At 37.4% G+C, this 26,351-nt stretch overlaps 1 protein-coding gene across 4 annotated transcripts in view; it reads right to left on the reverse strand.

Moving 5' to 3' along the window:
- Positions 1-26,314, reverse strand: part of ATRNL1 (attractin like 1) — a 462,818-nt gene extending 436,504 nt beyond the window's left edge. For all 4 annotated transcript variants that reach the window (XM_050337075.1, XM_050337064.1, XM_050337088.1 and 1 more), the window contains exon 1: positions 25,928-26,314. In XM_050337075.1, the coding sequence (XP_050193032.1) occupies positions 25,928-26,211 (284 nt within the window). In that variant the 5' untranslated portion in view covers positions 26,212-26,314. The remainder of the gene's footprint in view (positions 1-25,927) is intronic.
- Positions 26,315-26,351: the final 37 nt, after the last annotated feature.

A 26,351-nucleotide genomic window follows, 5' to 3' on the forward strand; every position in this document is an offset into this window, starting at 1 on the left:
CCAAATTTCATGAATCCTATGCCAAAGATATCCATGGGCCATACGTGGACAAGATTCTCCTCCTCTCAGCAACTGTAGACTAAAACAGAATTGTTCAAAAGAAATACTTTTCTTGTTTAATAGACCAGCTGACAAACATGCCATCAAGTATCACCTCATTCAACAAGCCATTTAACAGTCAATGCAGAATAAATTTCTTGGCAATGGATTTCTACAGAAAGGCCTTTAGAAGACACAACAAATATAGAATAACTATTGCTTTATGATTGGCCTAAACAAAACAGGAATAAATAGTAAATTCAGTAAGAAGTTCACTGGTTTGCACATCTGACAGACAATCTGAAAGGAATTTAGACATCTGCAGGAATTTATTCAGCTGAAAGAAGATTTTATTGCAGCAAGGATGATAATCAAAATCAATCCCATTTAAATAAAATTTACTTTCCTTGCCTACATAACCTTACCCACTCTACTAGATTGTTTCTTTAGTACCTTTCCAGTCCACTGTTCCAAACAACAGGCAGGCACTGACAGAAGCAGTACCTTCTACATCAGCAATAATTCAATTCTAACAGGGAATGGCCTTAAGGAGCATATTCAAGGGATGGCTTGGAGTTGTGTCAGGAAAGGTTTAGGTTGGATATTGGATAAAGGTTCTGACCAAATCTTTGGACAACACTCTTGGGCACATGGCAGGACTCTTGGAGATGGTCCTTGTGGGTCCCTTCCAATTCAGCATATTCTGTGAAACTTTTGTTTCTTTGATTATTTTTAATTGGGAGTAAAGTTAATTTATTTTTCAATGTTTTGAGTGCTCAGTTTTTCTTTTCAGACAGTTTCACTACAGGTAGAAATGAGTGAGTAGATTCAAAAACTAACTAAAAACTAATTCTCCTTCTAAATCCTACAAACCCACACAAACTGCAATAAACTCCTGATTTTTATTGGAGAAAACTCATGAAATATTCCTTGAAAGATTCTGTGTTACTGACACGGCCTGAAAGCAGTATTCATCAAGAATTCCAAAACTGGTTCAGAATCAGATCAAAAGAAACCCCTCACAGCAACGAAAGTCCTAATATTACTTTTATTCAGTTCTCGGTTTGTGGACTACAACTTGGAATTTTGCCATTATCTCAGATAACTTGTGACTCTGAAGTGTCCATTGCATCAACATTGGCTGATCAAAACTGATTCTATGCTTATCAATGCAAAAAAATTCCTGTTGCAAAGAAAATAATTCCAAAGCTTAATAGCTTAACACCAGCAACAAGTCACAGGGAAGGAAACAACTGTTTTCCTAAACTTTCAGTTGACCTTAATGATTTCAACACTGTAGCAGTACAACACAGCCTTCCTTCAACATGTGACTATTTCCAACCAAAGTTTTGCCAGAATCGAAGGTGTTACAAATTGAAACAAGTGCAAGTAGAGTTACGGACTAAAGAATATTAAATGCTGTTTCAGGGGAAAAAAAAAAATCTACATTAACTTAACTGCAGTTAAACCTCAGTTTCTAACAGAGTTTGTGATTATTAGTACTCTTTTGTTAGATCTTATCTAGCATAAGCATCTGTTCAGCAATGCTTGAAAATACAGAAGAGATAAAGAGCTGGGGGGAGGGGAAGGTTCAAGAGCAGAAAGGCTAATATTCCACTATATTCAGCTGCAAAACAGATCAAATCTCTTTTCAGGATATACTTCTGGTAAACATTCACCCCACAGTCAAAACAAGCTTTTTTTTTTTTTCTTTTTTTTGGCCTTTGATTAGTCACCAGAAGATGCTCTTAAATCACTCATCTGAGCTTCAATCATTCCTGACCTCAGCTCTCTGAGGACAGCACTGTGCACAAGACTGTTAGTAGGTCATTAAACTGCAACATATTATTATTAAAGCAAAATTCAAACTAATTCCAGCATGGCTTGCTTTTCAGTAAGGAAGTTTTTTATCATCAGTCTAAAAAGATCTTGTTGAACCATCCCCAAAATAAGCTTTTATTCAAAACTGCAAAAAGCTAAAATATACCTCTGTGGTTGTATAGTCTTTATCAAAAAGGAAAAATAGCCACAGAAATTCCAAAGAGACAAAAAATACTCCAAGACATACTTTAAGCATCTCAAATTATACAATTAGGAAACATAACTCTCTAATAACTAGCTTAATAAAATAGCTACTTTTTAAATACCAAGTCTAAAAGTCACCTTAATATAGAATTGTGACTGAGGTGGCTTCCTGAGCCTAGAGTTTGGGAATTGCCAGCCCAGCGTCAGCTTTTGCATTTAGCTCAAAAATAAGCTAAATCTTTGCTTGCAAAATCACTAGGAATACAATTTTTTAATCCCTTTACATTTTAAAATGCTTTTTCTTGAATAAGCCTAAGGATCCAAGTGTTCCAATTCATAGAAGTTCTTAGGCTGCAAATCCATTTACTAACGATAGGATTATACAGCATGTGTGTATCATTTTACATATGATACTTTTAGGGAATTTAAATTGACAGGGCTGCTTTAAAAAGCTTTCAGTTGATAAGTGAGCTTTAAGGAAGTATTTACTCATATTTCTTGCATTTCAATACATACCCTGTGCTACCATAAACACTTGAAGGGATCTAAAAATTTTACTAAGCTTAAAAATGGACATAGACCTTGACTCGGTTGCTTCAGTATAAATCTGCAAGAGTTACTTGTTATTAAAAGAAGGTGCAAATACTGTACTGTTGTTTCAATCACATACTAATGATTAAAAAAAAATCATTCACAGTAGAATGTTGTATTTATGTGTCTTCACATAATAAAATCTCACTTTAGAATCACATTCAGGCTAAGATTACTGGGTGGAAGAGGACCAAGTTTGGCAGAGGCTTGGAAAAGCAAGTTTTTCCTCTCCAAACCATCTACAGAACAACAAGCTCAATAAATCCTCTCTGCAATTTACCATGCACAGGCATAGCCACCCTTCCTTCCCTTCATCCCTGAGCGTGTTACCTCTGGCAGGGCTTTGCAGGGATACAGGATTGGGTCTTAGAGGCAAAACACGGCAAAGCCCAACTTCAGAGACCTGTTGGAAGGCTTCCAACACCTGTAGTTCTGATCATTCTTCTCATCGGTGTTTTTACCACTTGTTAGAGCGGTATAAACACAGAAGTAGCTTTGCATGTGCCAAAAGAATGAAGAGGGATCCTTCAGGTAACAACAGAGAAAACTGGAGAGAGTTAGGCTGAATGGCTTGTGTCTTAAGTGGTTGGCTAAATTGCAAATAAAGATATAATTATAACAGAAAGCATCAATCTTCAAGGTGAATTTAAGCTACTAACAGACAATATATGCCTGGGGAGGGGAGAAAACATGTCTTTAGTAAGCTTTCCAAGTAATTTGTAGGGATTAGTAGTTTCCCATATTTTTTCCTTTTTTTTTTTTTTTTTGCATGTTATGCACAGCAGTTGAGAGTCTTAAGTAAAGAGACAACTCAATCATCGAAGACAAGTGGAAAAAAAAAAGGCAAGGAAATCACAAAACAGTGCAGGCAGAATAAATTTCAAAAAGGCTAAACAACCAAACCACCCTTTAGAAGACATCTTTTCAAAGAGTGACAATGTCAAATACAGATTAAATAAAAAATCCAATTAATAGAGGATGAATGGTATCATTTAGGTCAACACTGAAAGTCCCTGTTGCATAGAGGCCAAAAAGTTCCATTCTCCAAGATCTGCAGGGATCAAAATGGAAAGAAGTGTCAAATACCTGTTGACTCATCCAGCCATACATCTGTGTAATCTTTGCTTTTCTCATTTCAAAACCAGAGCCTTCCTAAAAAAACTGTAAGACTAAAATAATTATAATGTGAACTTAACTATATAATACGGTTATAGAAATCTCCAAGCCCCAAATTACCTGTTTTCACATGAGGATTATGTCACAGATCACTGCCAGGCTGCAAAGCTTTGCAAGTGCTGTTGATGCCAGCTTAATATGGCAATATTTAACAGGGATAGTCTGCATTCTCTGCACAACAGTGGTGCTGCAAACAGGGATTTCTGCGTGGGAAGTATGTTGCAAATGGAAAAAAAAATCCACCTTATAATTGGACAAATGGACCCCAAAAGGATCCAGAGAGGAAAGTAATTCTGCTTAATTAAAGTAGAGAGGTATAATCAGCCTAGCCCTCTCATCTCAGGACAAAGATGCACATTCCTGCTAATATTTCAATAAATTGATCATGAAGTGTTACTTTGTCAAATTAGAGAGTTGATGAGAATAAATAGAATCTTTTTCAGATAGGGCCAAAATTTTATGTTTCCAGTGGATGCCCAGCTGCTGTCCTTGTTAGACTTACCAGGAATAGCTTTTTCCCTGTCTTATGCACCCAGTAGAAGTAGTCAACTTTCATAAAGAGACAAACACCACAACATCCTGGTCTTCTTTGTATTGCTTGGGTATTTCCCTCCCCTTTAAAAGTGAGATAAAGATATCAGGATCACAGACATCTTAGGACTCAGAACAACACTGCTGATGAACCAAACACACACAAGTCATCATCTTCCAGAAAGCTTCCTGTTTCACACCGCCCTAAACAAAACACAACTTACTCAACCTCATCAAAAAAAACAAAACAAAACAAAACAAAAAACCCCCACGAAATTACATTAATCCTCTAGTCTTAGCATTCACAGTTAATAAGCACATAAAATATCTCAACAGCAAATTTTAAAATCCCTATAACACTGATTTATTTCCTTCTTAGAAGTGTGGATGGAGGGTTTCTTCTGTAGTAAGTTGTATCTCTTTGCCTTTGACAAGAAATAAAGATTGAAACCTACAGAAATGCACAAAAGAAGTGATAAGCTCGTTTGTATTTCAGATGTACAGTGGCAAACTTCCATTTTCTTTGGTTTGCAGGCCATACTGGTTAGTTGGAGTTTTTTAAATGATTTATGAGTTAAAACAAAAGAACGTCCCTTGAAAAACTTTGTCATAATTTACCATAAAAAAATTAGGTATGGGTGGATTATGCAGGTTTGGGTTTGTTTCATTCATATATTTTCATGAGAGTGATGTTCCTGAAAATCGGGTTCCTGTGAACATGGATACATACACAATTTAATACCTGTATAAACAGTATTGGTGCTCAGGAAGGTAAAAGTCATAACTCATTATAATTCTCTTCTCCCCCACACAATTCCAGTAAAGATACTCATTTTGACACCGTATCAACCAGAGATACTAAATTAGATGTACCAGGTGCATTAAGTATTTAACAATAAGGCCATTACTGGAGCATATAAGAGCAGCAAGGCTTTTTATATTGGGCAAATAGCATAATTACTCTAAATACCAAGAGCAACTAATTAGCACATTTTAAGCCAGGATGTATGATCCTTAAGTCTTAGATATTTCCATTTACATTTTTCATCAGTGACTACTACATTTCTACTAGAGGGGGAAAAAAGAGCAGAGAAGATGGAAGGCTATTATGTCCATGCATTATGTAAGAGTATCAATTTGAGTATCCATATGGACATAACAGAAAAGCCAAAGCAGCTGTACATACTCATTAGCACTCCAGCTGTAATCTGAGATGATTAGTCCTTGATTAAATTGTTACCTTTAATAACTAGGCAAGCACAGAAATAATGTATCTTTACAAACTGCTTTGCAGAATGGATTCCATGGGATCATAAACTTGTTATGAGATATTATTTCTTTGTTATTGCCAGTTAGAATGTGCTCTCTCAGTGACAGCCAGTATTCATAGACACTATGAACTATTTCATGGTTTTGTTTATGCAATTAATAGTTAAGATAATTGATAGAAAGTAAATAGGGAAGCAATATAGAACATGTGCATTTCTAGCACTACTCAGCAGAACTAATTTTCTGTTCTAAATGGTTGAACTTTATGAAGCAAAGGAGATGAACCCAGTGCTATTTCCCTTAGGGACAACTAGGGCTTTATGAGGAAATACAAGTCAAAATTAAAATACTGCCCGAACTCCAAGTGAGGCTAAAATAACCAAGAACTCTAAACAAGCCTAAGATTACTTACTATTTAATTACAACTCAAAAGACAAGCTGAGGTAATGTGATTATAAGGTGTAACTTGGTCAGCACTACCTCTTGTTCTAACTTTAAGCAATGTATACATGACAAGGCAATCAGCCACAAAAGCAAGACATCTGAGCTGTAATGTGTAACCCTAATAATTCTGGAGCAACCAGTTCATGCACAAATCTTTAGAAAATAATAACGTTCTCAGCTACAGAAATTTGTTAGATCATGTGTTTGTATGAGTGCATATATGTATGTCCTCTATATAAATATATAGTCCTATTTATATGTATATGGTGCTACAAACTTGTCAAACAAATGGCAATAACATCAGGAAGCACGAGGCAATAGAAATTAAAGATAAAACAAAATAAAGAACATGTCTGATGGTTTTCACTCAGGATGATGAGGTATAGTATTACCTTGCAAAAGCAAGATAGCTCATGGAATGAAGTGTGTAGAATTGGATAATATCACATTTTTAGTAGTAATAAAATTCAAAGAACTTATTGTCCTAGCAGAACAGAGACAAGAATCTCTACACAAGAGCCCTGAGAATCAAAAGAACCAATACATTAACTTGTAAGTTAAGCAACAGGCACTTTATTAAATACATTAAATTATAGCATTTGTCATATTCTAGAAAATATTATACTGAAATTTAATGCAAAAAAGGGGAAGAATTACTCAGAATTAATAGAACCTATTAGTTTGGCTTCTCATTATTCTATATTCATAATTTAATCTAAAAATATGGATGTGAGGGGAAAGCAGAATAAAATGCATCATAAATTTCTGAACATCACACACTATCTTTCATAAAGCAAGTATAAAGAAAATTGCCATTATAAGAAGGCTCAATAATAACCTGTGCAATTAGTTAAAGCTGGAGACCAAGTTAACATGAGAAAAGTAATGGAAGTCAGATAGAAAAAAAAGTCAGATAGAAATGGGACCAAGAGGTGGTGTATCAGAAAAAAAATCTAATCCAATATGGGAAATACAACTGGATAGTAGGCATAGTCAAAAGTTGGCCTTAAAAATATACTTAACAATGATGGCACAAATGGGCTAGTGCAATTTATAGATGGCATGAAGTTGTTCATACTATTATAGATCAATACGTCCCACACAAAGAGCTAGGTGACCTGAACGCTGGACTAACAAAACTGAAATTAAATTTAGTAATTTAGTCTTGCACTTAGAAGTCAGGGGAATAATTTTAACTAGTCCACTGGAGAAGGATAATAATTAAAACAGCTGCAGAATGACTCAATGCCACCAATGGAACACTTCCAGAAAGAGAGAGAAATGACGCTACAGTGTGGGATTTCCAGAGATCAGGCAGTGATCCAGCTGTGGGATTTCCAGAAGCAGGGAGGCAGAAACAGCATCACAGCACAGGAGACAAGGCAAAGCCATATCCAGAAAACAGAATAGGAAAGATTAAACTGGAACATGAACAGAGAATGTTACTTGAATGACCAGAAGGAATAAGAGCCTAGTAAGAAAACACTTGCTTATCCTTACATAATGAAGTCAAAGGTAAAAATATGACACTTTCTGTATGTAAAAAGAGGAAAAAAGGAAAAGCAAATGGAGGGAAAACAGCTTCTCTCACTAAGTGACTATGCACACAAAAATAGATATGGATCAGAGAGATTGCAAGAACAAATTTAGGGTAACAGTGTAAATTCAGACAGAAATGTAAGATCCAAAAAGCTTTGGACATGGTTACGGTGTATTTAGTTACAAAATACTGCCATTTCACTCCACAGAGTTTGGGAGTATGGCATATAGAGTTTATTAAATATTCTTGTATTTAAATCTTGTACACAAAGGTATGCCTTTAAGAAATACCTGCTCGAGTTTCAAATAAAGGTGATTGCAAGGGTTTGGGGTGGTGTTTTGTCCATTATTTATGTTTTTTTAGACACATAATACCCCCTCCCTATAAGAATATCCCTGAGCATAATAATGGGGAACCATGTGTTTGCCACATATAGATAGCCAAGAACTTCATTAAAAACCCCAAAGCATTATACTATGTTTTCACACAGTTTTTAGGTCCCTGCCAACAATTTATGCCTTTGCCACAAAAATAGCATACATGGCCTAGTAATCCTTCAACAGAGAAGAAAAAATAAGAAAGAGATGAACTTCTTGCAGAGATGTCACCAGTCAGCGATTTTAATCGCTCTGGTTTGTAACATCAGACAAAAAACTGGAGGGAAATGAAGATGAGAGTAGCTTGTAAACTGAACTAGAATAAAAGCAGCATTCAAGCCTAAATTGCAACTCAAAATGCTTAGCCTTGCTGTCCAGTCCTGCAAACAGCTATTCTTCACAGCTACCTTATTTTTTTCCCACATTGCAGCTGTGACCTCTTCAGCAGCTGTGTTTCCAGGCATCTATAAAAGGTGCAATTGGTTGGATGAAGTGGGATGTCATGTCTGCACAGACACACGAGTCTGCCCACCTAACCCCTCAGAGGTCTTGACAGGCAGTCTGGGAGCACAGCTCAGAAATGCTGGGTCAATGATTTGGCTTTACAACCCAAGCACATCAGGAGATGATGAAACTCTTCCTCCTCCTCATTCCCACTGTCATTCAGCAGCAAAATGGCCAGGGGTACTAAACCCAGATAAGAGAGAAGGTTTCCAGTTCTTGTGCTGCTGCTTTAAGTCAAAGGACCAACAGCATGGACTCTGTGCTTTTCTGTACACTCCAGAAAATTCTATTTTCAAGTACATTTTTATATGCATACATAGATATACAGGTAGGTACAGACACTCACACATATACACAGATCTATCTGGCCTAGAAATATTTTGCTTTTATACACAAGGCTTCACCTTTCAACTCATACAAATCCCTGCTGCTTTACAGGCATGCCTTCTTAATTAATCCCAACTTCCCTGCCTTCTTAATTAATCCCAGTTTGCCAGAATGGTGAGCAGGCAGGCAAGTCAGTAGAAAAAAAAAAAATCAAGGCACTTGAAAAGGAAAAAAAGAAAAAGAAATACAAGGAAAATACAATACTTCAGGAACATCATCAAGAAGTTTCACGTTAAAAGAAAAATTCACAAGTTGAGGCAAAAGAATATAGCAATTTAAAAGCTCACATTTAAATAACAGAAAATTACAAAAATGTCCAAGCAACAACTATAAATTAACATACCACAAGACCCAGTAATTTTCATTTATCCAACAACAAATAGAGCAATAATGGTTATTCACAGTTCCTAATACAAGGCCAAATAGTGTCCTAGGAAGGCTGAACCATAACAGAAATAATAAGAGGAATTTCAACATTTATGTTCATTCAAACGTCACAGGTCTAGTATCTAATTTTCACTCTCTGTGTTGGTTTGGAGTTTTTTTTGGTAAATTAAAACTCCCTGCTCCCTCCTCCAGAAGTCTCAGAGTTACCTCTATACCCCATTATTCAAGATTATAACTTAGCAGTTTCAGACAACTACACTATTCAGCTAGAGAAGAATAGAAATTTTAAAAAGAAATTAACAGAACTTTGTTGATAACTGGAGCATTATTGGAATTGGAAACATACTTTACAAATCCTACTTCTTTTCTCCTAGTCATAATTTAAATAATTAATTTTATCTTAAACCTACAATAACAGTTCAGTCATGGCTTAAATACGTATCATTTTGCTCAGGTGACTGTGCACTGGTGGTGAAAGCCCATCAGCAGCGAGATGGGGTTTCATCCTGGTAAACTTGTATCCAGAGTGAGCACATTCCAGTATCACAGAACCTCAGTCATTCATTCCATAAATAAATAAACAAACAAATAACCCCATCAACACACACAAGACTTGTAGATTACAGGATTAGTAACCTAAAGATTACTGTCAGTCCCCTAAACTGTGAGGAACTGAAATTAAAACAGAACTCGTGTGAGGCTGCAGAGTTTCTTTTCCTCCCACAAGTGGTTGATAGAAAATATAAGTCATAAACAAAGCAAAGCATTTTATTTCTGCCCTCACACGCACTGGAGCCATCTCAAAACACAAAACTGCAGTAGCTGGAACAAGAAATGCACTCAAAGATCAGTAAAGTTTTAGCTATGCTATGAAGGGTGCTACCAAGTCTTCTCTAATTTATACATCTTTTTCCTTATATATAAGTTGTCATTTACCATCATTGTTTAAGTTTAAAGTTTAATTTACTATCATTGTTTAAAGGAAAAATGGAAGAACTTTCTTTATGCGTTTCAGAAGAATTGAATTGCTTCTGTGGTTTAGCAACAAAACTTTGTCTCCTTTTATCTTTTATTTTCTAGTGTTACTGATGTTTCCTCCCCTTCTTCAGTCCATCCCCCCTCTCCAATTAGATTATGCAATTAAATCTATTTATGATACAATAAACTGTTTCATCAACAAATCTGCAACACAGCAATACAAAACCAATTCATAAGTCCTCTGTTGATTTATACAGCACTAAAAGATATAGGAAAAGAGAGCATATAATTTATTGTAAAGGCAGTAAGAAAACCTCTAAGGCATTTTTCATAGAAATGAAATTCTCAAACTCACTGTCACATGGCAGTTTTTAAATAGGGACTATCACTAAATACTTGCTTCAGAGCTTAAAAAAAAATCAATTTGATTACTATTTTGCAAGGGAACTTTTTTGATCAATTGTTTTAAACTTTTTCCCCTCAAAATTCCATGATGGCCTTATATTTATCGATTGTTGGCATTTAGTTGCTTTAAAATTGCTTTTCCCTAAGATGTGATATCTCAGGAAGAAACAAAACCAGACTGTAGCATCAAATACTGAGCCTTAATTCATCCAGATCACCCCACTCTCTCAGGCTCCTCTTTGAACATTTGATTATAACATAATCCAGCTACTAACAATTCACAGTAGTTTGATACTTCTTTGTGCATCCAGTCAAACAAACAGGAAAAGCCATATGAAAAACTACCTGAAAACAGGCAAGCTTCTCAGCTTTTGTGAGAAATTCAGCATTTACCCCCAGGAGTATTAGACCAGCAAAGAAAGCTCTACGTGTAAACCACCTGAAGGTTACACAGACTAAAAGCTGTTCTTCTAAGAACAATAAGTGAGACCAGGGAATTAATGCAGCCTCACAACTGAGTGTTACCCACTGCAACCTGGTCTGTACGGTGCCTGAAGTTTAACACAGTTGTATATGGGAAAAATACAAAACTACCATATGTAAAGCCCTGCCTGAGGCTTTTTGTTCGTAATAAAATAAACTCCAGCTGCTTCTGAGGCACAGATGGGAAAAGTCTATCACTCTGAAAGGCTGACTGAAGTGCTGGAAAGTCACAGGACTCTTGCAGAGACCTTCCCTCAGTCTTTGAGCTGGATAGAGAAACACGCCCTCAATGGAATTATTCCAAACAGAATGAGACCAGTTACAGTGGAGACTCCTCTTAAAAATGGCAGTTCCAGAGTACAGATAGCAGAACTCAGAGTATTGATAAATTGATACATAAAAAAAAAGAAAGCTGATCAAATCTGTTGGTCTCCATAAACGCCACTTCTCTACCTGTTTGGTGTTTTGTTGCCTTTCCCCATAATGCAGAAAAGCCTGAAATCCTTGGAAGACATTTAGTGACCACACATTTCAATCAGAAATGGCCCTCTATGTATAATTTAAAACTCCATGGTTTGATGCTCTAACTGCTGATAATTGTTGGTCAGATGCATTTGCCAAATTATTGAATACAAAAGGTCTTTCTACTCATACAATCCTGCCAATTCAATCCAGACGGCACAAACAGCAGAATTCTGCTTCAGATGTGGCCCTGGCATCTCTAAATCAGAAGATAAATGCACACTGATAACATTTTTGAACACCTACAAGAGACTGTTGCTCAATTCCTAGAACTTGTTACATCTAGGACCAATAACAGAAAATACGAGTTGAGAAATAAGTGTCTCCCATGACAGCAATAACTTCAGACATTCCTGACAAATACAGATACAACCAGTGAGTAATGTGGACACCAGGTTTTTACTGAAAACAGAAAGAGAATTGATAAGATGCTGCATTAGTTCAATGAAGCAACAGAAACAGGTTTAAACAGATACAGAATCAAATATTCACATTTTACACTAATTGTATGAAAAAACCCCACACTTATTCGATTTCTTTTCTCTTACTCTTCAGCATAAAACTGTACATCAAAAACCAACATTCATCCTGAACATTTTTCCTTCCATGATCTTCAGCACAAATTCAAAACCCAGCTACTCCAAAACAATAATCACACACTGGAGGCCATTTATTGTTTTATTTTTCAAGTTCCCATTTTGTTCCATAGGAAAGTTCTAATTTCTCTTCTGCATCTGAAGACCCAGAGATTTCATAATAACAACTCTTCCTTTTCCTCAAGAAGCCTCTGACGAGGATAAGTTAAAAATATTTTAAGAGAGGATAGGGAATTCTACTTGAACAAAAGCATTTCCCTTTCTTCCCATGCATAAAACATGCTTAAGGAGAACATTGCCTTGGACATCTCTAATTCAAGGAAAATATTTCAAACCACAACCCTAACTAAAAGCAGATCGTTAATAATTATTTTGCCTTCCAAGTGCCACACTAATTAATTAAATTCATACCTAGGAGGACTGTTTGTATAATGAAGACATTCTTAGCATGAGACAACACCTTAACAGCTTGATTCTAAAAGTACTGGGAAGATAAATACTGTCCCCAACAGTTCATTAGGTGAAAGAGATTAATTACAACATCTTCAGACTATAGCAGTTGAGAGTCTGCAACAGGCCTGCAGTCTACTTGCAAGTGCAAAATTACAGCCAGCCTTATTATTCCTTGTTATACCATAAATATTCATTTAGCAGAAAATATATAAATTTAATGTAATTTTATTTCTTTATAAATTAATGTTAAATGTTTCATTAATAATTAAGTTATTAATAAAATATTTGCATTCTTTTTTTTATCCTACAACTATCACTAAGGCTATGGTGGTATATGCCTTCAGAAAAGTTAACCCATCTCCAAAACCATCTCCAAAGAGGTGTTTCCCATCCTGAGTCAATTAAAAGCCCCAAATCTTATTTTGTGGTTGTTCTCAAATTTCACCTGTTTCTACAACACTCCTCACCTTGCACAGAGTGACCTCCTTAGAGAGTTTCTTTCAAGCCCTGCCTCAAGCAAATACTTCTGCAAGTACGTGGAACCTCTGAGCTGAGTTCATTATCCACACAGCTCCTGAAAATTACTCTCTGAAGAAGTCTATTTCCCCCTTCCAAAAACTGAACATGATTAGTTAGATGAGCAAATATATAGTATTTCTGATCTGGAGACATCATGCATATACACACAGGTATGCAATTTTCTCTTTGCTGCTCGAGTGAATAATTTAAGAGTCAGAAATACACGTATACAAAACTCTGAAGAACTGCACAAGCAAATCCAGACTAAATACAATTCAACATTGGGGAGGGAAAAAAACCCAAAACTAAAAGTCCTTCTGACAGTCTTAAGCACAGACAATTGTTGCCCAGAGAGGTTGTGACCTCCCATCTCTGATTGTGTTCAAGACTAGGCTGGATGGGGCTCTGGGTAACCTGGTCTAGTGGAAGGTGTCCCTGCCATGCCAGGGAGTTGTAGCTGGATGATCTTTAAGGTCCCTTCCAACCCAAACCATTCTATGATCCACCCTTCAGATTCGCAGCAGCAAGCAGGTCAGATTTATGTAGCCTAGAACCAAAGTTACCACCGAAATCCAGTACAGAGGTGCCTTGAACCCCACCAGCATGTGCTGTTGAGCACATGCACAAAAAAAAAAAAAAAAAGAAACATGTCATGTCTGGTGTTGACCAGAATATGCAGCTTTTTCTGCACAGCAACAGCCTTATACACAAACCTTCTGACCCCAGTTCCATAATTCCCTTCAGAGCCATGGTTTGCAGGCTCACAGACATTTCCATACAGATTTTTCACAGCATTTTCCATATTCCACTTTTCTAGGGAAGCGATGACAAATCTTTTAGACCACGATAATCTTAACTATAAGGCAAGTACATCCTACCAAGAAGAATGTAACGTGTAAAGAATGTAGAAATCAACAAGGGGGATCAAGTGTCCTTAAAAACAGAAACACACAAAATGAGGACATTTAAACTATATCAGAAGACATATATTTACTAAATACATGATATAGTGAGGATGAGTTTGCATAACTTGTTATCTTATAGTTGGACATCAGCTCAGCCAGCCTCCTAAATACCTCTGGTCTGTTAACAACAAAAACAATAAAACAAACAGAAAAGGAAAAAAGCTCTCAATAGGGATGAAAAACCCAAAAGGTGCTGCTTCTTAAAAAAAAATTGTAGATTTCTAAACATAGGATGCCTGAGCATCTCCTTCACCAAATAATGATATTTTATTCAAAAGGATGACTTCAAGTATAAGAGAATAAGGGATATGATACACTGAAGTCTAAGCCTGCAATGGCATAACTATGAGAACAACAAAGAATATTTCTTCCAGTAAAGAACATGTGCAACTAAGTTCATATTCACCAAAATTACTGTATTTTAGTTTTGTTTCTCCCAGCCTTGAAGCACAATAATTTACCTCCATACCCCGTGAATTACATAAAGGCAATAAGGAAACTTGTAGACTGCAAAGTCACAACATAAACTAGAATATTCCACATTGCACAATGCCCTCCTTGCTCATTACAGAAAAAAAAAAAGGCTAAATCTCAATTCCTGTATTTACAAGTTAGGACTAAGATCAAGTGTGTCCTTCATCTGCTTTGGTTTTCATTAGAAGATGGAAATAAAACCACACATTTATCAGGATGACATAAAAAATAGCAACTGTGAAGAGCTACAGGTGATGTGCCAAAAAGAACTGATAAGACTCTTTAAAAAGAATGCCCCTTAGTAGTCAAGAACTTCAACCACAGGGGTTTTTTATTAATAATAGATAGGGCTTTATAAGATCTTTATTGAGCATGACCTCAAAACTACCAAGGCAACTCAAAGGAAAATTTCGGAGTAAGATGTTCTCAAATTCCATTTCAGGGTAACATTGCAAGCATTCATCATTCCAAGAGAAGCTAACAGACACTGTCTCTGCTTTCCAGTCCAACTGCTACTTAGAAATGCAGTCAATCTAAATTAGAAAACCCAAGTCTAACTTGAAAGGAATATTCAGCTGTCTCTCACTTCAGAGTTCTGTGTTAGAGAACAGATTCCTGAATGCATACAAACCCCAAATGCTGCAAGTACACTTCAAGGATGTATATAAAACTGAAAATAATCCAGCAATGTTCCTATTAATGAACGCCTTTTGTGAACTCAATATACTATGCTGTGGTTTGCTTGTTCCTCATCTCCATCACCACTCCCACCCTCCTTAAAACAAAACAAAACATAGACAACAGATTAACCACAAACTCAGACCAGTTTTCATGTGCTGGGTCCACCCTTCAAGATCAATTCTCTAAGTATTCATCAACCTCTAACCTATATTGCTATTTATACCTGTATTAACAGAGCTCTCCCACATACTCATTGAATGACATGCAGTTTGTGTTTGGAACAGTCAGTGTAAAATATTGCAAAACTCCCCAGCTATGTATCCAGACCTGAACAATAAACATATTAACTTCATTTTTTTCTCCTGCATCCAATTATGTTACACAGTAAAGGTACCCGAGAAAACAAAGAACTTCAAACTATAGTGTATATTTGCAGAAAAAGAACATACAAATTGAAGACAATTCAGTCTTTCCAAAATGAGGTCCGAGATAGAATTACAGAAAATTGTATTTACTCTCAAGCTTCCATTTCAATTCAGTCACTTATTTGTTATATTACCTTAGACAACCACACAGTTTCAGGTTTCCTACATTGTAAAACAGTTCAGAAAATAAATGAGTGTTTCTCAAGGCCATTGTGACACCTGCCTACCTAGTACCTAAACTAGATATCCAGATATAGAGTATTATACAGATGAGTAGAGGTAAGCACTTCCTTGAATACACATTGAGGGTATTTTACCCTGTGCAAGTTAAAACAGTACAAGCACTGTGAAAATTAAAACTTCTCAAAAAATGGTGCCACTTTGAGTTTGAAACAGATGCTCCTACAAAGTGCAAATACTGGGGGACAGGGGGAATGGATTTTAACACACACTTTCTGAATTTAATACTTATATCAGCATTAGATTTTAGAAAACATCTGCAAAAATATTTTCTAACAAAACTGTCTTAACACGATATTACAGCTGTGCACACAAGCACCAATTTGTGTGTTTTCAAAAGCAGCCATTTGTTTGTCCAGTACTTTTCATTTTTCAAGACCACCTTCCAGCTGCTGCTCAAGGTTTAGTTTTAAGTCACCTGTTGGAAAAGCCCCAGTTGACTTCAGAAGCAAACAAAACAGATCTGCTGATAAGGAGGGAACTACAAAAGCAGCTTCATTAAAGCAGCTCTGTGATGCTTCCTATGAAACACAAAGTTCATTTCCCTCTACTCCATAACTGCTGTGGTACTTGCATGTACCACACACACATTTGATTATCAAGCATCCTCCAAAGCATCCTCATCAACTGGGTTTGCACACACAAACACGGTTGAGAGCTATTTTGTGTTTGGGTTGGATTTCCCTTATGATAAATACAAACTTTTACACATGCACACTCTTACTCCATGGTTTTAAAAAACAAACAAACAAAAAAAATTAATGGTGCATTTTACCCCAGATTTGGATTAATCAGCATTTCAGTTGTACTAATAAAGCTGGAACTATCAAAGTATTCCTTTGCCTAAGTCAGAATTTACCAAAGTTTCCTTGAGTTTTGAAAGCTGAGATACCTTAATGAGAAAATGAAGCTTGCCATATTTTAGTTGCTTCTATCCATTACAAAAGCGAAAGTATTTTAAACCTCAGCATGACAAGCAAGAAGTTTTTCTGACTAATTTATCTCTGTCCTCGGATTGTGGGTGGCAATCAATGAAGCCCATTTGTCTTCTTGTTCTACAGTGAGATGCTCATGGTTTACTTGAACAAAGTTTCTGTAAAGCTCACCAGAATATTTGAAGATGTTACTAAACCCAGCTCTCCTCTCAGGCTTTTGAGCAAAATCACTGCTGCTCACAATTTACTGCCACAACTGGTAATGTACATAGTTAAAAACTGGTCCTTTTGGGACACTTCTGATTGTTCTTTATCTCATAACATACTCAACATGATCCTAGCTAAAATCTCAAACATATGGTAACAAACACAAATCTGTCCATAAAAGTGCATGTTTATAATAAAAAAAAATCTACATTTAAGAGCTATGAATCCAGATTCACAATTCTGTAATAATATTAATGCAATTAACCTACAAATCAGGAATTCATGATTCTTTGATACTGGCATAGGAATGTAATGACTAATATAGAACACTCTGTTCCTACAAATAGAGCAGTAACTCTTCAAAATATCTTCAAAATAATACAACATATCACAATATTTTGTTTGTAAGATTTAATCCAAGGTTGGGGGTTAGGTCTTTAGGGGTCTTTCAACTGAAAAAAAAAAAAATCTTATTAGGGACAGTCAATGCACAATTTTTTTCCAAGCAGTCTGTTTGAATAAGAGAATATTATTCTGCAGTAAGACAGACTGCAAGCTTTTAGTTCATCTGACCTAATGAGGAAGTGATTTTACTCATCTGTTTGAGATACACAGCATAGTTTGGACAACAGTTCTTCATGCCATGGTATTTGTCATCTCCTAGGAAGAAATGCAGCCTCTAGAATTCGATCTACCTGATTACTTGTGCCTCATGATTACAGTCATAGGTCACCTCAAGCCTTTAAACAAGAAGCATTAGTTCCTTTTTACAGATGAGACACTGAAGCACATAAATTATGGAAGAAATCCATAAGGAAATGTAGATATTGAGTGTCATTTTATGTGTCTGCATCCAATCTTTAAGTAATTCAGCACTTGTTCCGTTGCCAGGTAATCCTAGAATATCCTGGATTCAAAACTCCCTACCCGAATCATGGTTATCAGATATGTGCTGCTGAAAACTTGGAAATATTCTACATCTAGCTTGTTTCTAAACATTACTAGCATGAACAGACTAGATATTTTGCCATCAGATGATGGTAGTAGCATATTTCCATCCCTAGCTAAGAAATGTAAAAATACCAATTCAAACAGATCCTACAAACCATTTCTTACAGATGAGTAACATAAGCTCAAAATTTTGGGAGAGGTTTTATAGCAGAATTGATTTTTTGAAAAATGCTGTAGCATTAACAGAAAGTTTAGGATGTTCACCCTGGAACGCTGGCGACTAAATGACTTTTCAGAGGTCTAAAATCTTTGGGGTTTTCTGTCTGGAAGAAACTTCAAAGCCAAATGCAGTTCTTGCACCTTGTGAATGAACACAAAGTAACCAACCATACTGAGCTCAGTTCCATCATTTCTCAATAGGGACTTGATCCACAGGAAGCTCTAAAATCAATGCAACTCTTAGTCCACCTGTTAGGTTTTTAAGAATATAAAGAGCAACCTCTACTTTGAAAATTCCCACTGCTCATCCACCTCACAAGAAGACATCTACTTTGCCTGTAGTTCACTATTTTTCCTTTATTATTGTTAACAGCTGCCATTCACTGGAGTGCCCCTGTTTTCAGGTATCATCACTATTTATTCCTCCTTACATGAACTTTGCAGCATGTTTTCTAAGTCCAGACCATACAGCTAATAAATTTCATAGACACTGACAGATAATTATTATTCAACATTGCACGAGTTTTCCAGTTCTTATTGCCTATGTAGCAGTGTTTTAAAGTAAGGTCTTTTTTTAACCAGCATTTGTTAGTATGTGCAAGAATATCTCAAGGATGTTCCTGTAGTGTCTCATATTACCTCCTACCTTTTCTGCCTACATTTTGATACAATTAAATCAATTTCCAGTGCAGTGTGATAGACTGATCTCTCAAAAACCACTTATACTCATTTTGAAAAGATGACATGAACTATGGTAATGCCTCAAAATAATGATCATCAGGCCTTCTTTTCGATTAAAGGAAGTAAGAGAAACACAGCATGAGACTATTTATTTGCCAAATACATTTAAAACATAATAAATATTAAATGCTAAACCTGTACAAGCATTTATGTATCATTCATGGATAGATAAGCATACATGGATACAACTGAGCTTGTTACACACCCAAAGCAATGGCAACAAGCCCTTGCTGCTGTCTGAAGAGCTGGCAGGGCCATCAGCCATCTGTTTCCACACTCATTTGCCCAAGTGTCAAACCACTTAGCCTGCAAACAAACCACACTCCAGAATCCACAGCCCTCAGCCTAACTTGCATTTGGATCCTCTCCTATAGTCTCTGACTTGCACACAGGAGGGGACACTGCACATTGTTAATTATCCACTGGCTGATGGGGAAAGCAGAAAGCAGGGTGTTTTTAAAAGGACATCCCACACGTGCTGGGAGCCCCAGCATTAAATATCCCTCCGGAGAGGGCAGGTTGTGTTCAGTTCTCAGAGTCCTTTGAGGAAAGCAGGGCCTTGGTGCTGAGGAGACAGCAACTCCAGGAAGGCTCGTGAAGCAGAAAATGATGTTGTGAGCTGCCAGCACAGTGCTGAGCACACAGCAGGGCTCCAAGCAGCAGGGCAGAAGTCCACTCCATGTCTACCTTTCACCAGCATAATTACTACCAACAGATAGGGGTGTAGTTCTGGCACTCACAGCTCAAGAACACCCATAATATAGAGGAGGCAACAAACCAAGAGAGTAATCAGTGATGGAAAAGCTTGGTTGATGTTGAGATGACTCAAGGAGTATTGCTCTCCATTCTCAGTGGGGATAAGGTGACCATAACTACACCTATACAGAGACTTCACTTACTAAAGGCTCTGCAGTGAAGGCCTGACTAGAGCATGAGAACACAGGGTAACTACAAGAGAAAAAAAATTAGGTGGGGTAGCTTTTGTGGATTAGGGGGTTATGCATTTGTTGTTGCTGGTTACATAAAACAGCGATGATAACTAACCAACAGAAGAATTCTGAAAGCCTGTAATTGGCTTTGAGTCAATGGAAGTGTTTTCAGACATGGTGAAATTCTTTCCAAAGCACATGCTCAACTCAAACAGGAATTCAGAGTTACCTTGCAGCCTGCATAAGGCAAGTGGTAAGAACAGGTAATCAGAGTTCTTTTCTGGTCTTGTTTACAAAAACCAATTAAAAAACATTAAAATAATTTAGTGGTGGGCTCAGTAGAGTCAGGACAGTGGTTGGACTATTTGATTTTAAGGGTCTTTTACAAACTAAATGCTGTCATGTAGGAAGTATCATGCAACAACAAAAATAAATTATAATAAAATTAATTTTTTAAGGTTTGCCAAAAGACTACTTTCCTCTCAAAAAACACTTTTCAGCGCAGATTGTTTAGCTTGTAGGGGGAGTTTAGTACAGCCATATGGCTTATGCTTCTACCTTTCAAAACAAGATTTGAATAAAAAAATACACCTTAAAAATTCAAAATATCTTGATTATACAAACTATAATTGTGCTTTAAAATTCTAATACAGAGAGAGTAACTCACTTTGAAAGGGAGTTTTTTCAGACCATCACTGCTAAAATCAACTCAAATAAAGATCCCATTTTATAAGGATAAACTCATAATCACTGATGTTTTTCCACTGGTTTAATTTTATTAGCATTCGCACATTGAGTTATAAAAAGGCAATTTGCAGGTGCAAAATCCCACCTGCAATTCCACTGATGTCAATAAGAATAATTACATCTTGGATCAGATGCAGGTCATGCCGATGACAAAGGCAGCTTTGAAATTATACAGGGTGAAATCCTGAGTCATCCTATAATAAAAGTTGCACCGCTTTAATGGCGATGTTGTTTTACATTAAAGTTATGGAAAACTAGATCTGTAGCAGTTCTAAAAGTAACAATTTTCTTTTCCTCTCTCCACCTGCTCATGCTGCCAACTCCTTTGGATCAGCAGGAGGCTTATGCAAGTGAAGTAACTTGAGGAAACTGAGCTAGCTTAGAAAAAAAAAAGTTGGCTGGGAGGTGGGGAGATATGTTCCTGTTGATGCTTTTCAAATCTCAGCAGGAATATTAATGCTTACATAAGAAGCAGAAAGATGTAATCAAAGAGAAGCATAAAGTCACCCCTTTTCACAGCAGCATGAACTTCAACTGGCTGCAGCTAAAGCTAAGTGTTTTCTAAAGATCTCTCCTTACACAACATTATCATTCATTTAAAATCTGCAATTTAAGGACACTTTCTTTGCATGAGTCATTCTGCAGACAACAGAATTCAGAGTTTTAGATAAGAAATAAGGATTTTGCCTGGAATAACAAAATTTGATACCCTTCTAACATTTCAGTTGTGAATGTGCTTGTACTTGGAAATCATTTTGTCCTTAAGGAACACAAAACCTTTTATAGGAGCTCTAGAAATTAGGAATATGCAGAAGGCAGTTTAAAATTGCAAGAAGAACATCTGGAGACCAGGTTTAATAATCAAACAGATCCATTTGGTCTTACTCTCTCCATAACAACTAGATATCTAGGACTAGGTAAAGCAGATTAACTGAGATGTAGGTCCTCAGAGGTGCTCACCTATCCTGTACAATCCGCTTCATCACATCTGCCAACTGGGACTCACAGTTATCAAACAAACAATGATAAGCCTCTGAAGACACAACCTAATTTTTCAGAGGCAGAATTTTAGAAGAATGGATATTTTTGGTCATTCAGGTACTCAAAACCTTAGGAGGAAGAACAGTTTCATGCACAGATTTTTATCTAATGCTCTTCTACATGCCAGTGTCCAAAGCAGAGCCAGAGAAAGCGAAATTTTTGCTCCAACCTGGGGGATTTTTTTTTTTTATTTCTCAGAAGTCATCCTGTGAGTAGCAAAACTAATGAAACCTGTTTTCCTGTACTGCTGCATCTCAAGACTGTTGACTTTGACATCTCAATACACAGAAGCTGTGACAGTACTTTTTCCTGTAGTTTGGCCATTCGTAGATGTTTGCATCCCTTAATTCCCTGGAGTCTCATAACACAACTAGGCAGCCCTTCCCTCTCCCTTCTGCCAAAACTCATATCATCGTGAGAACTGCAAATGACCAACAAATTCAAAGATATAGATAGGACAGGGGGAGAATGAGTGGCAGATGTAGCATTAGAAGCTTCGCTTCCTTAATAAATCAACCTCGCAAAACAAAGTTGTGCATTGCCCTTTCATGCTTGTGCTTGTTTACATCTTGGGAACTGTGCTTCTTGAAGTTCCCTGCTAATAAAAACAGAACCTGGCCACCCACTGGTTTTCTTATCTTTCACCTGGCAGAATTCCTTTTCCCTTTCTTTTTATAACTAATTTTCCCTTTTTTATTTTGATTAAAAAAAAAAAAAGCTTTGTATTCTTTGAGAGCAGAGAATGGAAGGAAAAAACAAAACTTTTAAGAAGGATGAAAATCAATCACAAAGTCAGAATTCCATTCAGATGTCCAATCTGGACAGAGAGTAAAATAAGTTACCACCAGGCAGAGATGAGGCCTAGATCATTCTGAAAAGTGAGTGACACAGACGTGAACTCACTGCAGTAAGAATAGCAACATCTCCATTTCTGTAATGAGTTACCACATGCTTCACAACACAAAGGGTAAATAAAAAAGTTGGCAAATAGGAGTAAGAAAATGGTAAAATGGTGCTAGACAATCTTTCTGCTCATTTTATCCCCCATCCACCCTTTTTTCATCCAACTCAGAGCAACATTTGCAAAGTAGTCACACTTACTCAGTAGTTCTCCTACAGGGAAAAGGCAAGGTTACCATAGTATTGTCAATTAATTTTGACACCTGCTTACAAAGATTGATCAATTATTTCTGATGTCTCTCTGCTATGTTATTATTTCTCAGTCGAGAAAAGAAATAATACAAAGCAAAAAATCCTCCACATCTCTCATCAAAGAATTAATGGTCCCACGTTACCCTTAGGCAGAGTATTTCTCCTCTTAAAATAACGTTTTGGGTGCTTATTAATGCAAGTCACTCATTTACAGAGAGTAAAAATAACTATACTTCACTGAGATGAAGAAAAAGAAAGACCCTTTTATTTTCAAGTGTTTTAAGCCTATCCTTGAAGACCTGTTTCTTCAAATAACGTAGCAGTAGCGACAGGTTTTACACAAGGTCCAATTTAGGTCATTAAGAGTTCAATTAAAATCTTGGGTAACAGAGACACGCGCAGGCACTTCAAACAGCTGCAACTTCGAAACAATGTAAATGTTTAGAGCAATAAAAAAGGTTTATTAACATTTGTATATCGTACCTACAACCCGCGAACTGGCTGTTAACGCAGTCCTAACACAAACACACTTTACGATTTTTGTCATTAAGAAACAATCTGCATAATAATTCTTACTAACAGAAGCAACTGCTGCAGAAGTGCTGTACGTTCAACAAAACTCGTCAAACTGCTGCAAAAGTTCAACCATGGCTATTCAAGGATAAAGTAGATACTCAGCTTCACAGAGAAACAGAAACAGTATGCAAATGTTCCACGACAATAAGTCAAACCATCAACACCCACTAAGGTCAGAAAGGTCTTCAATCACCTACACATCAGGCAGACTAACACTCTTTTTCCAGCTCTTCAGATGAAAATACTTGAGCTTGACTCATCACCCATTCAACATCCATCTGAATTTTCAGCATCTAAAATACAACCACTCCAAGCTGCTGCTTGCATTGTAAGACACGTTTAACGTAAGTCACTCCATCCCCAACTCACAGGGCTTGAAAAGCTTTAAATCTTAGGCTGCTTATTTTCATTGCAAAGTATACTTTGCTTCCAAGAATAAAGATTAAAGATGAGCTATTAGAGACACTGCTATGAAAGTGTCCTCAGTAAAAAATAGGTCTCCAGCAGCTTACTTCCGTGATCAAAATCACAATGCAAGCATCACTATCATTTCTAAAGCTAAGCGTGAAAGAATACAGAGGAGTTAATGAGAAATCAAAACTTCTAACAGCACACCGATTAACCACTCTGTTAGCTCAGCTCAGAAGAGGTGCCCTTCCAACATTCAGGCAGAACTTCCTCTAGGTGGGGATGGATTATTAACTTTCTACCAGGAGGGAAAATATAACCACGGTGCTTCCTCACTTGACAAACACAACCAATGTCGAGAAACATAAATGTTTCAACAGATAAGCAAGATAATACCTGTAAGGATGGGATAAAGGCTCCAGTAACCATTCAGAGAATATACTAAGTCATAACAAGCTTTGAAACTGAAGAAACTACAATTTGCTCTGGTCCTTGCATTATTAGGCTCTGTTGTGAGTGGCACCAAGACAAAGGATACAAGCAATCTCTTTAAAGCAAGGAAATTATAGCTCTGCAGACCCACACACACAAAGAAGATTCACCTGAGCCATCTCTCCTCACTCTCAAACCCTCTGCAATTTGCCCGTTGTTCCACTGCACAGAGCAGGACAAACCCCAAACGCCCAGTACATACAGGCAACAAATGACCAGCTTTAAAACCTTATTATCAGGTTCATATGCAGAAAAGATGTATTATATTTGTCTTGCATTACCTTTATAGCTGAGTTATAATAGTACTGATGGGATATTATCCAAATATTATCAGTGAATTGTTACTTTCTCAGCAGTGTGTACATTACTTCAGCCAACGTTTGATTTCATCTACTCCTTCCCAAGCTAACAAGTCAGTGGATTTACCTATTTATTTAGGAATGAGTGAAATGTTTAAGATAGATGTGAGTTATATAGCTTAATTTCAGTACTCCAGAGAGAAAACTGAACTTAAACACAATTTTAAACCAGACAATTATTGATAATTAACCTATAAAAAGTAATTTTTCAAAGACAGGATTTGAATTCTCTAAGATGTAGCTTCACAAATGAACCATTACTAGTCAGATATTAGAACACTTTCCAGCTATATATGTCATCCTAGTTAACAAATAGAGTTCCTGCTTTTCAGGGGTGTTTTACAGGGGAATGAAATGAGATGTCCTGTCCAAGATTATATAGCAAAATAACAGCGAGCAGTATTCTTCACAGCCAGTCTTCACGCTGATAGCAAAGGGGGCGGGAGGAAAGTGACAGCCCTATAAATTAAATCTTCTTTCCCACTACATACAGAAAAGCAAATGTCTGGGTGTGCTTCCTTCATACTGATCAATGACTTGGTATCACATCCACTTTTAAGAATGAGAAGGTAGTTCGAGCTTTACTGAACATTCCCTACTCCTTTGCAAAAAAATGTTATGGGTTTACGTTTGCCGCTCTCTCCGGCAAACCTTGTCCTTAGGGATGGAGATTTCACTCAGCTGCACTTAACGTGCTGAATGTAACTGAGCAAAACCCACTTAACTAGAACTCCTGAAAGAAAGGAAAACCGGAATGAGCTAAACACTTCCCCTCTTCAGAAGGAAAAAGTCATTAAAATCCACTACTAGCTTTTGCTCCCAGGGCAGCCCTATGAAGCGCACATGTCATTTCCATGACCCTTCCAGAAGGGACAGCAGCGACACAGCTTCAGGCCGACTTCTGTCTCTCAGTTCCCACGAAGTGGAGCAGCCTATTTTCAGCGGTAAGTCAGCAGGTGCTATTTTCCTTCGCAAGACTGTGTCCTGTGCTCTTAAAACGTGGAGGAGCCTATTTCATCCTTAACTTCTGCCATATACTTCCACCACACATGAACAGAATCACAGCAGACACAGTCAAAACGAAAAACTGGCAAGTGAAAAGGAGAGGAAAAAGGTGTAAGAGATGAAAAGAAGAAAATGGTAATAAGCAGAGACTTACTTGAACCTGCCCTGGCAGTGTTGGCACTGGTCTCCCACCCAGCCCTGGTCGCAGACACAGGTGGAGTTGACACAATGACCCGAGAAGCAGGAGATTTTGTCGCAGGACTTGGACTGGGACACCTGGGCGTAGAGAGCCAGGTAGAGGAAGCCGTAGAAGAGCAGCCAGCTGTTCACATCCAGGAGCGAGGCGAAGCAGCAGCAGCAGGCGGAGGGGAAAGGTCTCCAGGCGGCCGGGGTTGCGGGGGCAGCTCCCGCTCTCCGGGCGGCGCTGCCCAGGTCCATCTTGGCCGCAGGGGCCGCGGGCCGAGGCCAGGCGGCGATGGCAGCTTCCCCTGAAGGGAGATAATCCAGCCAGGGAGATTCAAACCCCCCGCTTCCTCCTCGCCTTCCTCCGCTCCCTCCCTCCCTCCCTCCCGACCCCA

This window comes from Myiozetetes cayanensis, unplaced genomic scaffold (genome assembly GCF_022539395.1).
Source record: "Myiozetetes cayanensis isolate MyiCay16 unplaced genomic scaffold, myiCay2020 scf10, whole genome shotgun sequence".
Taxonomy (NCBI): Eukaryota; Metazoa; Chordata; class Aves; order Passeriformes; family Tyrannidae; genus Myiozetetes; species Myiozetetes cayanensis.